The 13,328-nt window shown below is 43.8% G+C and overlaps 1 protein-coding gene across 1 annotated transcript in view; it reads left to right on the forward strand.

Annotated features, from left to right (window-relative positions):
- NDUFA9 (NADH:ubiquinone oxidoreductase subunit A9) overlaps positions 1 to 13,328 on the forward strand; it is a 39,781-nt gene that overhangs the window by 25,654 nt on the left and 799 nt on the right. The window contains exons 9-10 of the mRNA XM_030214580.1: positions 1,791 to 1,886; positions 7,516 to 7,582. Of these exons, the coding sequence (XP_030070440.1) occupies positions 1,791 to 1,886; positions 7,516 to 7,582 (163 nt within the window). The remainder of the gene's footprint in view (positions 1 to 1,790; positions 1,887 to 7,515; positions 7,583 to 13,328) is intronic.

The raw sequence follows: 13,328 nt of genomic DNA on the forward strand, positions 1-13,328 counted from the left end.
TCTATGCTGTGGAATAAAAGGACTTGTCCCATTCTTGAAGGCTTTTGTGTTCTGGAATATTATCCAGCAGCTGGCTGATGCCCCCATGGTTGGGTATTGTACTTAACTGTTTAGCAACTACAAGAAAACAAAACGATGGCACTTAACTATAAAATATTAAAACATCAACTCTTTCTTACACTACAGTATTTTATTGCAGATGGATTCCTAGTGATAAGAGCTATTACAGATGGCCCAGTGTACTGTTCACACTGTCAGTTTCCCACTTATTTATGACTAGTAAAAAAGGCCCGTTTCTGACACAAGTGAAACGGGCGCTAGCAAGGTTTTCCTCGGAGTGTGTATGTTTGGGAGAGTGTATGTGAGAGTGACTGTTTGAGAGTCAGAGTGAAAGTGTGAGTGTGTGTGTGTGAGAGAGAGAGTGAGTCTGGGTGTGAGTGTGTTTGTGTGAGAATGAGAGTGTGTGCAAGTGTGTATGTGAGACACAGTGTGAGAGAGAGTGTGTGTGTGTGGGCGAGAGAGAGAGTGTGTGTGAGACACAGATTCTCTGTGAGAGTGAGTGTATGAGACCAAGCGAGTGTGTGAGTGACTGTGTGGCACATAGAGAGTGAATGTGATACAGTGTGAGACAGAGTGTGTGAGAGTGAGAGTCAGAAAGACATTGTATATGAGAGAGAGAGTGTGAGCCCTGCCCTCCCAATCCATGCCCATCTGTCTCCTGCCCCCTCCATTCATCCTTTTCCAGCAATTCCCCTCTCCCTGAGCCCTGCCCTCCCAATCCATGCCCATCCATGCTCCTCTGTCACCTGTCCCCTCCATTCATCCCTATCCAGCAATTCCCCTCTCTCCCTGAGCCCTGCCCTCCCAATCCATGCCCACCCATGCTCCTCTGTCCCCTGCCCCCTCCATTCATCCCTTTCCAGCAATTCCCCTCTCTCCCTGAGCCCTGCCCTCCCAATCCATGCCCATCCATGCTCCTCTGTCCCCTGCCGCCTCCATTCATCCTTTTCCAGCAAGTCCCCTCTCTCCCTTCCATGACCCCCCCTCGCATCCATGCTCCTCTCTCTCCCATGTCCCAGCCTGGCCCGCCCTCTTCTCCCCCCCCCCCTTCGCATCCATGCCCCCCCCCTTCGCATCCATGCTGTTGTTTCTCCCCTGCCCTCCCGCTCCCATTGTTCAACTTTACTGCCCACCCTCTTCTCTCCCCCCAACATCCCTTCTTTTTTTTTCTTTTTTTTAAATTTACCTCCGTGGCGGTTCCGGCAGCGCAGTGTCAGGGAAGGAGGCGGCGTTCCCGACGTCTAGCCTTCCCTTCGCTGTGTTCCGCCTTCTTCTGACGTCATCCTTGACGTCAGTAGAAGGCGGAACACAGCGAAGGGAAGGCTAGGGACGTCGGGAGCGCCGCCGCCTTCCCTGACGCTGCGCTGCCGGAATTGTTTTTTTTTTTTTTTTTCCGCCCTCGACGTCATGACGTTTGACGCGAGGGCGGGGCAGAGACGGCTGGCTGGCTTCACACCATGAATCCATGAACCCTACAGCCAGGGAGTGTTTGAGTGGCTTCAGAACGTTCACGGTGCGTTTTATTATATTAGATGATTTCAGGGGCAAAAATACACCTTTTTTTAACCTCCAGAAATATCATCATATTAGCAGACCATGAATGTGGTTTCTGAGCTAAGTGAACTTTTTTAAATTATTTACAAATGTTAAAATATATTTTAACTGTAGTGCTGTGTGAGGCTTAATGAGTATGATGATAGGGAATGTTCTTCCTTACTGTTATTTTGTAGGCCGAATCGATACCTGCTTTATGATGTAGCGAAATACATCTTTGCTGTTGCCCATCGGCCCTTCATTACTTATCCACTCCCTCGGCCTCTCTATCAGTAAGTAGAACCTTTACATTTTTGTGTAATGCAGGTTTGGTCCATCTTTCTGTTGGTAAGGTGTAAGAAATGAGTTGTGGAGAATAAACTGAGAGAAAAGGATGGAACTTTGAGAAGCTCTGCAGCAGGGAGTAGAACAGCCAGCATTGAGCTACGATGATTAATGAATTGGTAGAGGACTAGATTGTGGTCCTCCTTATGTGTAGGTATGGTCAGTTAAACCAAGTAGAAGGAATGAAACGGTGCATTTATGGAAGGTCTCAGTTCACTTTTAAATAACCTAGAGTCTACAGCTTCTGTTGTCTACCAAGACATGCTGTCCCACAGGAAGCCATGTTTAGGAGAAGCCTTGGATCCCCCGTGAACTTGCCTGATAAGGTTGCAGAGGTGACACGGTTTGTCTATAGGGCAGGTCAAAGCAGCACCATTACAATAATGGAGTTAATGAAAGACTGATAAAGAGATTGTCAGATCATTCTGTGGACTGGACGCAAAGCAGATACTCTCTGTTTTGGGAGTGTTATTGGGGTACCTTACACTTTGTATAAATTCTGGAGAAATAGGTCCCAACCAGACTAGCATTGGTTAGGGAAGTGCCAGAAGTAAAAGTATCACCCCTTGTCCTTAGATCCAAGCCTACTGTGCCAAAATAATAAAAAGAAACTAACTCCACACCCAAATATTATAAAAATAGAGTTTTATTTTATTTACAGTAGCAGCAAATGATATAGAGTAAACAGGAATGAAGACAGACAATCCTATTACAGAAATACCTTGTAAGTAAAGGTATGTAAGTCCCTAGCTAGCCTCTAAAGTATACAGAGTCACTCTAACCCCAGGGCACTATGCAAGGATGCATGGCACACACACAACCTGATGTAGTCCTTCAGATGCCAATCTGGTCCAACACAGATCTTGCTCCTCAGATGTGGTGTGGACACAAGGCAGCTAGCCCTGGCAAGAGCTCCCTTTTATGGAGAAATCGGGAGCTTTATCTCTTGCTGACATATGTTCTATCCTTGAACATAATCAGGTAGTTCCAAGTGTTCTGCATTGATTGTCCTGGAACATCGTGACCTTAGCAGCAGCTTCCAAGTGCGGTAAACAAATGATGTTATACGTCCGTTAGACTTGATGTCTCCACAATGTCTTAGAATCTTTATAGAGGAAGTGTCTGAATTTGCATACAATAATCAGGTTCTTAATGCTGGATTGTGCCATGTATGTCATGTAGATCCATATAGTCACGTGGATGGCTGGGCATAGGTTCATAATGCTAGCCCTTGCATTGCTCCTGCATTTCTGTTACTAGATGTCGAAGGAGACATCCAGGTATATTTACATGCGGGAGAATGTAAGCTCTGCATGCTTACTCACTCTTGTTAGGCCTTGGTCATTAGCAGGAATGTCAGGTTGCTCTTATCACAGTCCTGCATTAAAACCAGATTTCTCCCCAGGTTAGTATTCCCAGATGTTTGTTTTGCACATGCCATGCCAGATTAGAACCTTACTCTTTAGCTAGGGTATGTTGGATATCAGTCTTTTACATATCTTTCTCCTGGGCCTGCTACAGTGTTTATATCTGTATAGTCACACATTTAGAGGTATAGATACACACAGGAAATATGTCAGTGTGCACTTAGTCGCTAAGCTGATACTGCTCAAAATAATTGGAAGTTGTGTGCTGAATATTTGGTAGTTCCAGGCCTGGGAAGGGCTTGTTTGAGCAGAGAAATGTTCCTTTTGTATAATATTACACTTGATTCTCAATTGTTAGAAAATTAAAAGTACACTGAATGTATTTACTTCATTTTCATGTGGGACCGACTTACTTGAAATATCTCCTCTGTAAACTGGTTACTTTACTTTTTGATTAACGAGAAAGGGAGAACAGGTTAAGTTTAGAAATTAACTTCCTTTTCGTCCCTCCAGACTATCCCAGATGTGTGGGTTTATGCTCTCCTGCCAGCAGATGGAGACTAAGAACCACTAGTTTGATGGGGCCACCCTGAAAAGAGACTTGTGCACTAGGGAATGACACTGGGACAAGGACCCGTGGTTAACTGTGGGGATGGAGACAGAGCTCATGGGGATGGGGCGGGGACGGAGTCAGAGCCCACGGGGATAGGGACAAACTTTGTCCCCGTCCCCATGTCATTCTCTAATATACATAATGTTTTGATTTTTTTTTTTTTTTTTGGAAAAACAAGCAAATGTGCTTGCCAAAACTGGCAGAACTTGCATGGAGGCACTTGTGCATTCCTGCTACCAGCACGTTTTCAGAAAGGACATTTGCACAAGTGACACCTGCTCATAAGCAACTACACTGGCTTCCAGTGGCACAAAGGATTCATTTTAAGGTGCTGACAATTGTTCATCAGACATTGTTTGCTTCTGCTCCGCTTTATCTGAAGCAAGCACTGCAGATGTACCATCCCAGATGTACGTTAAGATCAGAATGTACTATGCACATTTCTGTTGATGCAGTAATGCAATTGCAATATGCTGACACGAGCTTCGGCATTTGTGTCACCTGGAATCTCCTTGTAGAATGAACCATCTGGCCAACTTCGTCAATGCTCTGACCTTAAGCAGTTTAAAAAGCTTTTGAAAACAAAACTGTTTGTTTCTGCATGTTGGTAATTATATATGAGTCTGCTGAGTAATGTTTTTGTATTATGGTTGATTATGAATGTTTTTATGGAAACCACTTAGTTATAGGTGGTAGATAAGTTTTTTTTAATAAATATTGTGGGAAGGACTGTGGAAGACAGGAGAGCTAGACTGAATCCTGAGATTGTTGATTTATTATTCATCCACAGATTAAAAAATCAAAGCAATGCTTCACAGGGCATATTTCTCCCTTGCTAGGGTATAAAGGGTGGATTAGGGTTCCTTGGGTTAGTCGAAGTCAGCTATTGTTAGGGTTGGAAGGGTAAAGGGTGATAGTGGGGTTTTATAGCTGCTCGTTGTTCTTGTTTTCTATTTGTGATTTATAAACAGTTGTACAGAATATTGTTCCTTTTTATCCTATATAATAGAACTCACCCTCAACGTTCTGAGGACACTGACGTCACTGTCAGGTCCTACGGGCACTTCCTTCCGGTTCGAAGCCTTCGTGGTGGTGAAGCCACCGAAAACACTGTGTTGGGGCCCCGCCCTCGCGTCAAACGTGATGACATCGAGGGCGGAGCAATGGCGTCACTGGCTTCATAACCAACAACGCAGCAGATTGAAGGTGGCGTGCCGAGGTCCGCAACACAATGGCAGTCAGTGCCTTCAGAGCGCCGAAGGGGTGAGTAGGGAGGGGGGGGAGGTTCGGAAGGAAAACTGTGCTAGCGCCCGTTTAATTTCCGCAAGAAACGGGCATGTTTTACTAGTACTTTAATAAAAAGATTTAAATATAAATCTTAACAGTTCGAGGATGAGGAGAGAACCAGTTTGTCCCTGTGTCATTCTCTGTTGTTCACATCCACAGCCAGTCAGTATTTGTAAGACTCCAGCAGATGGCCTGTGCAGTTTGGATCTGTTCTGAAGGAGCTGCAGCCATTGATACTAGTATTTTTCTATTATTAAACAAGGAAAGAAAAAGAAAAAAAAAATCAAAAGTAGGAGTAACAAGGGCTGGAATCGTCTGTGTAGTAAGACAGCTCAAGGGTATTAAACTCGATGAAGTCTCCAGCAATGAGCCTGGAGGCACAGAAGCACACGGGGCCATGGATGGAGTAATTTTAATGGGATGTGCCACCATTTTGACTGCCTCAGATGTGGGGCACAACCAAGTTGATGGCCCTCCAGTACTGAGCAAAGTGAGGAATCACAGGGAGTGTTTCTCACAGTATTTGGGCATGGAGCACTAGAGCATGACAGATGTGGACTTACATTAGAATCTGTCCTCATGCATCAAGCTTTTTGTCTTTGGAAGGGGCTTGTGTTGAGTTTTCTTTATGGCACAGCTTCAAGATGGGCTATCTTCACATAGGGGGGGCCCAGAGGAGAAGCTAGATGAGATGGCCTCTCAGATGTTGGCAGAATTACTAGATTTCCTGAACAGGGGATTAGGGGCCCTGGTGGAACACACCTGGGGAGATTCTGGCAGAGGAGGGACATATCAGTGATCAGGATTTTTCACCAGGATGACTTGGCATCCCAAATTACAGTGGTAAAGATCTTGGAAGAATGATCCTCTGATACTGGATCAATGGAGGACCCTTTGTTGGAAATCATTGGGAAACCCACCAAGGCATTCCTAATCCATAAGGCAGTTAAGGATATGATCGCAGCAGAATGGGACATGCTGGATGAAGGCCTGAAGGTGGGTAGATTCATGGCCAGGTTATACCTGGTGCCTATAGGGTAGATTGTAGCTTTTCAAGGATGCAGCGGACCATGGTATCATGATGACCCTGAATTTGTTTCATATTTGGTGAGTTGTGGTCCTACTTACACATCTGAGGAGTTCCCTAAGGCAGACTACCTCTTTGTGTTTTTCAGTGGGCCCATGATGGGGGAGGTGACATCTAAGACGATGGTGGCTGGGTGGATTAAGGAAGCAATCATGTCAGCATACATAGTGCATGGATGTGTGGGACCCTCAAGGTTAAGGACACATTCAACTAGGGTGCAGCATATTGCCTTGGAAAGAGCATAGATTGGTGCCACTGCAGGAAATGTATAGAGCAGCCACTTGGATGTCTTGCACTTCTTCACCCAACCTTGTAAACTAGATGTTCAGGCTCGGCAGGAAGCAGCCTTTGGGGAAGCTGTGTTGGAAGCTGACTCACTAGTTACTGCTTTGGTACATTAGACATCAAGACTTTTCTGGAGGGATGAAGAGGAAGGAGGAATTAAGCCTTAACCGTTAATTTCCTTTCCTTGAGTTCCTCCAGACCAGTCCAGAAGCCAGCCCTTGGTTATCCTGCAATGCTCTATGTTGGGTAGTGGTCCAGATTGAAGAATATGGCAGAAGAATTTGGAGGTTCAACTAGGTGGGGGAAAACTCCCCTTGTTTGGTTTACATCTGTAATCCGTTTTCTTGTTCAGTTTGTAGTTATGTTCTTTACCTTCTTGTTCCTTGGAGGACATATTTTTTTCTAATTGTTACAGAAATAGTGGCTGGATGTGGATTGCATAGGTCCCCCATATAGGAGTACATCTTCAAACCAATGGTTCAGTCTGTGTCTGCTGGCAGGAAAGTTGAAAACCACTGGTCTGGAGGAACTCAAGAAAAGGAAATTAGCAGGTAAGACCAAATTTTTCCATTTGTAACATAAAAGTACACAGGGAAATGCGAAGGCATTCTCCTTGAACTGTTTTGCTTCATCTGTCTTTCAGGACTTAGGTGAGCCATACAGACTAACTGTCATATCTTGGAATAATTATATAAAGACAGGGCTTGGAAGTATCCTGAGCAGGTCACCTACTCTCACCCCCTGCCTTCAGGCAGGATCTTCTGTACCTAAACCAGCCCAGACAGATGTATGTCTAATCTGCTCTTTAAATTTTTCAACCATAGAGATCATTCAAGTAAATTAGCGGTCAGTGATTGAAATCTTTGGTGTTTGTTGTATAAAATATTCCGCACAATTCAGCTTGCTAATGGGATTGTACTGTGTTTTAATAACTACAGCCTAGTTGCAAGATTCTTTGAAATAAGCCCCTTTGAGCCCTGGACGACACGTGACAAAGTGGATCGGGTATGTGCGGTAGATTTCTCTGTTACCTACATTGAATTTCTCCCCCCCATCCCCCCCCCCCCAAAAAAAAAAACTGTTTTCACAGCTCCTCTGTCTTAACACAATTGATACCTACTGTTGTTTAAAATTACTGGCCTAGAACATGGTGGCCGACCTGCCTAACCTGCTTTCTATGAGTTCCGTCACATACTGTGCCTTGTAAAAGTCTTCACACCCTTGCACATTTTTCTCATGCTTCTGTGTAAAAAAATGCAATTCAAAATGCATGAAAGAGTTTGTTTTTCTGATTGATACAACAGGCTCTAAACTTTCAATGTGAAAGAACAAATAGAGAATCAAGACTTTTCTTAGTAACTGAATATTTCCATAAGTCATCACACCCTTTGTCATCGAAACCCAAATTAGCTGCGTTTCCAAAAATTGTCATAAGAAAGTCTGAGTAAAGAGAGGCAAGGTCTTACAAGATAATATCAAAGCTAAAGGCGTAAAACCATAATAATAAAAACTTTTAATATCATAGGGGACAGTAAAATCTGATGTGTTCATGTTTTGGCTCACGCCTGCGTCAGGAATATGTAATGTCGAAATATGGCCACGTTGGATTTTACTATCGATTTTATGATATTAAAGTTTTGGTCTTAAGAAGGTCTGAAATCATTTAAATAGAGCCCAGCTGTGTCATGTCACTGTAGTTGATTTAAAATATTTCTGGATAAAGAAAAGATTGTTTCTTGTGTATAAATTGAATTCGAGGCAAAGGTCTAAACATGCCTAAAACTTCAGGTTAAAATTATTCAAAGGTACAGATTGAAAGAAGACTAAGAAAATGTTAGTGTGTTTGAATATCCCTTAGGGGCCTGTCTGGTTCATCATTGTAGAATGAAAACAATTTGGCACAACCAAGATACTGCTTTGTTCAGCAGCTAAGAGATGCTTTCACCTCAATGCTCAGCAATGCAAATGGTGTAAAAGAAACATACCACCCTGTTAACACCATGATTCAATCACTAGGGGTCACTGTACAGAGCAACCATTAAAGGTCTAAGGTTTATTCACTAGGCTTTACAGACTTATGAACAACAAAGGAAATTAAAGCACATCAGAATCACTAAGAGGTACAGGGTGGAGAAAGCATGCGAAACATGTCTCATTGATTAATTTTCAGTTCCCTCCGCTTTTGTGTTTCTGTCCATATGTATGTGTATGTCATTGGGTGTTTCTTTGTATATGGGTGTATCTGTGTGTGTATGTTTTGTTGTGGGTTGTGTGTTGTGTATGACCAGAAAAGGATTGGGGGGGGGGGGGCAGTTTGAAAGGACCAATCCCATAGTGGCCTTGCTTCAGTGTGCCAATGTTTCTATGCTGCAGGAGCTGATAGGCACAGAGCTAGGGTTTCTAATGCCCCCTGCAACTTTAAAATCTCAGCTGTCCCACCCCCTCTAGTCCTGCTTTTGCAGCCATCCTATATCTGTCTGGGCCCAGAAGAAACTTGTGTGGTGCAGGGCCTTCTACCACATCCTGCCCACTCTGATGACTTCCTGATGCCACCATGGTACGCAATGTAAGCGTGGCGCCCCCAAAGGCGCCCTCCTGCCATGCTTACCATGCTTTTCCATGTTTCACCAGCCCTAGGAGCTAGAAGTCCCTCTTTCATAGAAATGCATTGGGGATTTATTTTAACCTTGAACCCTTGTCTCTCCCATTTTCAAACCTGATGTGTTTTCCATAGCTTTTCCCCCCACACCAAATGTGGTCTTGTTTGATTACGTTGTTGAAGAGCTCTGTTGCCTCCACATAGACAGGCAAGCATTTTTTACCCTCTCTATATAATTTCTTTCCAACATTCCAGGGGGTTGGAAAAAATAAAAAAGGAGCTTTTCCATTATGTAGCTTCCCACTATTCCTGAACCTGTGAGATAGTTGTGTCTATCAGCCAGCAAGTGGTGACAGAGAACTGAAAACTGAGCTGAGATATATCTCTCTAGGCATCCTGTCCAGCTCCTCAGTATTTTCTGTCTCCAGCAGGTGGATGGATACACTTTTCAGCCTCTGGTTGTGCGTGATTTGCTCCTGATCCAGTTGGTCAACTGGTCCCCAGTTGAGCTTTGCGGGTGGCTTGAGTCTACAGAATCATATCTGGAGGTCTTCAGATCCCTATCTCTGATGCCCTGAGAATTTACTTCTTCCCTCCATTCACCTCTCCCCTGTTTCCTGTGCAGCTCTCCTTTTCCAACACAACAATCTTAAAAAGCAAAAAAGGAGAAGGAAAGAGGTTTTCTGGAGAATGTGGGACAGAGTATCAGTCCTCAGCTTTTCTCATCTCAGGTAAGACTGGTGGAGACTACGAGCTTGGGGGGAGCAGCCGGCAGTGGTAAGTCCAACTGATGTTTGACTCGGAAGCGCTTGGAGGGGCTGCAAGTTCTAGTTGGTGAAGGGAAGGGATCCTGGCTTGCTGCTTGGGACACGTTGTGCTGTGACGGTGTGAATGGCAAGTTCTGTGGAGACAGATGTTCTTGCTGTGGGACCTGCCGTGCAAGTCGGGAATCCCATGGGATGTGGAGGAATTGATTGGCAACAGCACATCTTCAGATTTGGCTGCAGTCGTTGGGTTGGGTGATCAGTTTTGAGAAGAGCAGACAAACTCCTTTACAGATGCTGGAACTTGATGTACCATCTTTTTGTGGTTTTTGCAACTAAATTCGAAGTGGTTTGCACTGAGTTGTTTAGTCGGTGTGACATAATGGGCCAAATAATGACTGTCACCTTGCATGGTGCCTCCTGCACCTCTCTTGTTCTCTACAAGTTGTCCAGAGATGAGAGAGGTCCACGTTTGCTCGTCTGGTTAGTGTTAGGTTAGCAAGTTGTTTAAGGTGGTTGTGTTTATTCTGAGTTTTTTTCTTACTGCTTTTCTACGTAAATACTGAGGAGCTGAACTGGATGCTAAGAGAGAGATGCCTAGGCTCAGTTTTCAGTTCTGTATCTCCACCTGCTAGTTGACGGACACAACTATCCCACAGGTTCTAAAATAGTGGGAAAGACTAATGGAAAGAAATTTATCAGGTAAGACCTAATTTCTCCTTATATTGGCAAGACAGTGAACATTTTAACTGGCAGCAGAAGCTGAATCTTCCCTTTGCAGCCCAGGACATTACACTCAGCATGGAAAATCTCACTGCTGATAACTTTTCTTTAAGCCTTCACTATACAGTTGTCATGATCTATGCTGCACCGGCTGGCTGCTTTGTTTGCATTCACTGTCAGGAGTGACATATGGGCCAGAGCTGGCCTGAAGTATTAGGGATTGATTATGTGTAGGAGTTTCCTACATGTCTGTTGTGTCTTTTGCTTAGTTGATCCTTATTTTGAAGGGTCAGAGCTGCGGATGACTCTCTCTTGCAGGAAGAGCAAAGTTTATACAGAGGCATGTCTCACTCCCAGACTCGCAGAAAGAGAATCTCTGCACTAATTTAGAAAAACCGAGAATTTCAGACACATTGCAGTGTTTTAGGGCTTCCTTTCCCCTTTGCTTTGCAAGGAAATGAGACCTCTTTTTAGGACTTTCTTTCCATTGACCTAAAGTGATTGGGAGAGTAGGAGTGCAAATTCTAATGTGAACCACAGCTGACTCCCTTCCTTAAATGACTCATTATTCAATCTGTAATTGGATACTGAAAGATTGCTTTGCTGAAGCCAAAATAACTTTGGGACAGAACTAGATAGATGGATAAATCTGACTGGGGGCAACACAACTAGCCACATCTTTGTGCAGTCCTGGATGCTGAGAAACTAGTATTTATTTATTCATTTGTAGCCCACAGGTTACAATAAACACAAAATAATATACAACAAGAACAAAAAAAATTTACAAACAATAAATCCCATTACTTAAAAAGTACAAAATTTATACATAGTAGCACAGTCATCCAGCCTACCAGCGCTGTATGTACAATCCGCCTGATACTCAAAGCAATGTAAACAGCCCAGAGAGACTCCTGGCCACTTAATTTGATTCACTATAACAAACTTGGATTCAAAGTAAATTTATCTTTTCTATTTATACACTTAAAAGTGTTATAAAATATTTTAAAGTGTTTAGAATGAGCTCAGACCATACCGTTTACACCATTCATTGGATGGTAATAGAAAAATGCACCATTTTTTATGGGTAGAGGCTTGAGCTTAAGCTTAATAGCATCCAATTTGAGTAGTTTATGATTTATATACATCACTAGTAAAAAAGCCCCGTTTCTGATGCAAATGAAACGGGGGCTAGCAATGTTTTCTTCTGTGTGCATGTGGGAGTGTGTGTGTCCCTGCCCTCTGGCCTCTCCCCCCTCTGAGTCCTTCAGTGTTACAGAGCCAGCGATTTGATTTCGTGCTCTGCTGTTTTCCTTCATTGACTGTGTTACAGAGAGGGCGGGGCAGACACTCATAGGGAAACCGGATATCTCGCCCCCTTCACACTTCCGGCTGGAGGCTTCATAGAACGTTGGTTTTGCCTTTTATATAGAGAGATAGTAAAAAAAGCCCCGTTTCTGATGCAAATGAAACGGGGGCTAGCAATGTTTTCTTCTGTGTGCATGTGGGAGTGTGTGTGTCCCTGCCCTCTGGCCTCTCTCCCCTCCCCCCTCTGAGTCCTTCACTGTTACAGAGCCAGGGATTTGATTTCGTGCTCTGCTGTTTTCCTTCATTGACTGTGTTACAGAGAGGGCGGGGCAGACACTCATAGGGAAACCGGATATCTCGCCCCCTTCACACTTCCGGCTGGAGGCTTCATAGAACGTTGGTTTTGTCTTTTATATAGAGAGATAGTAAAAAAAGCCCCGTTTCTGATGCAAATGAAACGGGGGCTAGCAATGTTTTCTTCTGTGTGCATGTGGGAGTGTGTGTGTCCCTGCCCTCTGGCCTCTCTCCCCTCCCCCCTCTGAGTCCTTCACTGTTACAGAGCCAGGGATTTGATTTCGTGCTCTGCTGTTTTCCTTCACTGACTGTGTTACAGAGAGGGCGGGGCAGACACTCATAGGGAAACCGGATATCTCACCCCCTTCACACTTCCGGCTGGAGGCTTCATAGAACGTTGGTGTTGCCTTTTATATAGAGAGATGTTATAGATATATGTATATATTGGTGGTGAAGATCTATTTAGGCTCAGCTGTATGTGCATACACAATTAGGAGGTGGGACATGGTATGTGCAATGATGGTTCCATTGTGACACCAGCACATATTCCTCTTGGGGATATAATGGGTGTAAACGGTATGGTCTGAGCACATTCTAAACACTTTAAAATATTTTATAACACTTTTAAGTGTATAAATAGAAAAGATAAATTTACTTCGAATCCAAGTTTGTTTTAGTGAGTTTATGGTTTAACTTGGTTTGTTGGTTTCGATCTTCCTGATTTTTCGTCACTTAATTTGATTGTCTGTGGCCAACTGTGAATATTCAATGGCAACTTATTCAGCAGCATTAACTGGTTATTCGTGGCTAGCGCCTGAGACGAAACTGGCTGACTTGTGGCCATTCCAGGGGCAAGTATCAATATTTGGCCCTTAACCACATAAGATACCGCTTAAATTGGGCCACATAAATAATAGTCCTTTAAGTGGTTCAGCTTATGTAGTAAAGGGCTGAATGGCATAATTTGATTGGCCAACCTATATCAGGATATTCCACGCCAGTGCCTGGACATGGGAATGTAGTCAGTGGCAGATATAAAAACGCTGAGCATCGTCTGGATTGTGTT

The sequence above is a fragment of the Microcaecilia unicolor genome, chromosome 9, assembly GCF_901765095.1.
Source record: "Microcaecilia unicolor chromosome 9, aMicUni1.1, whole genome shotgun sequence".
Classification (NCBI taxonomy): Eukaryota; Metazoa; Chordata; class Amphibia; order Gymnophiona; family Siphonopidae; genus Microcaecilia; species Microcaecilia unicolor.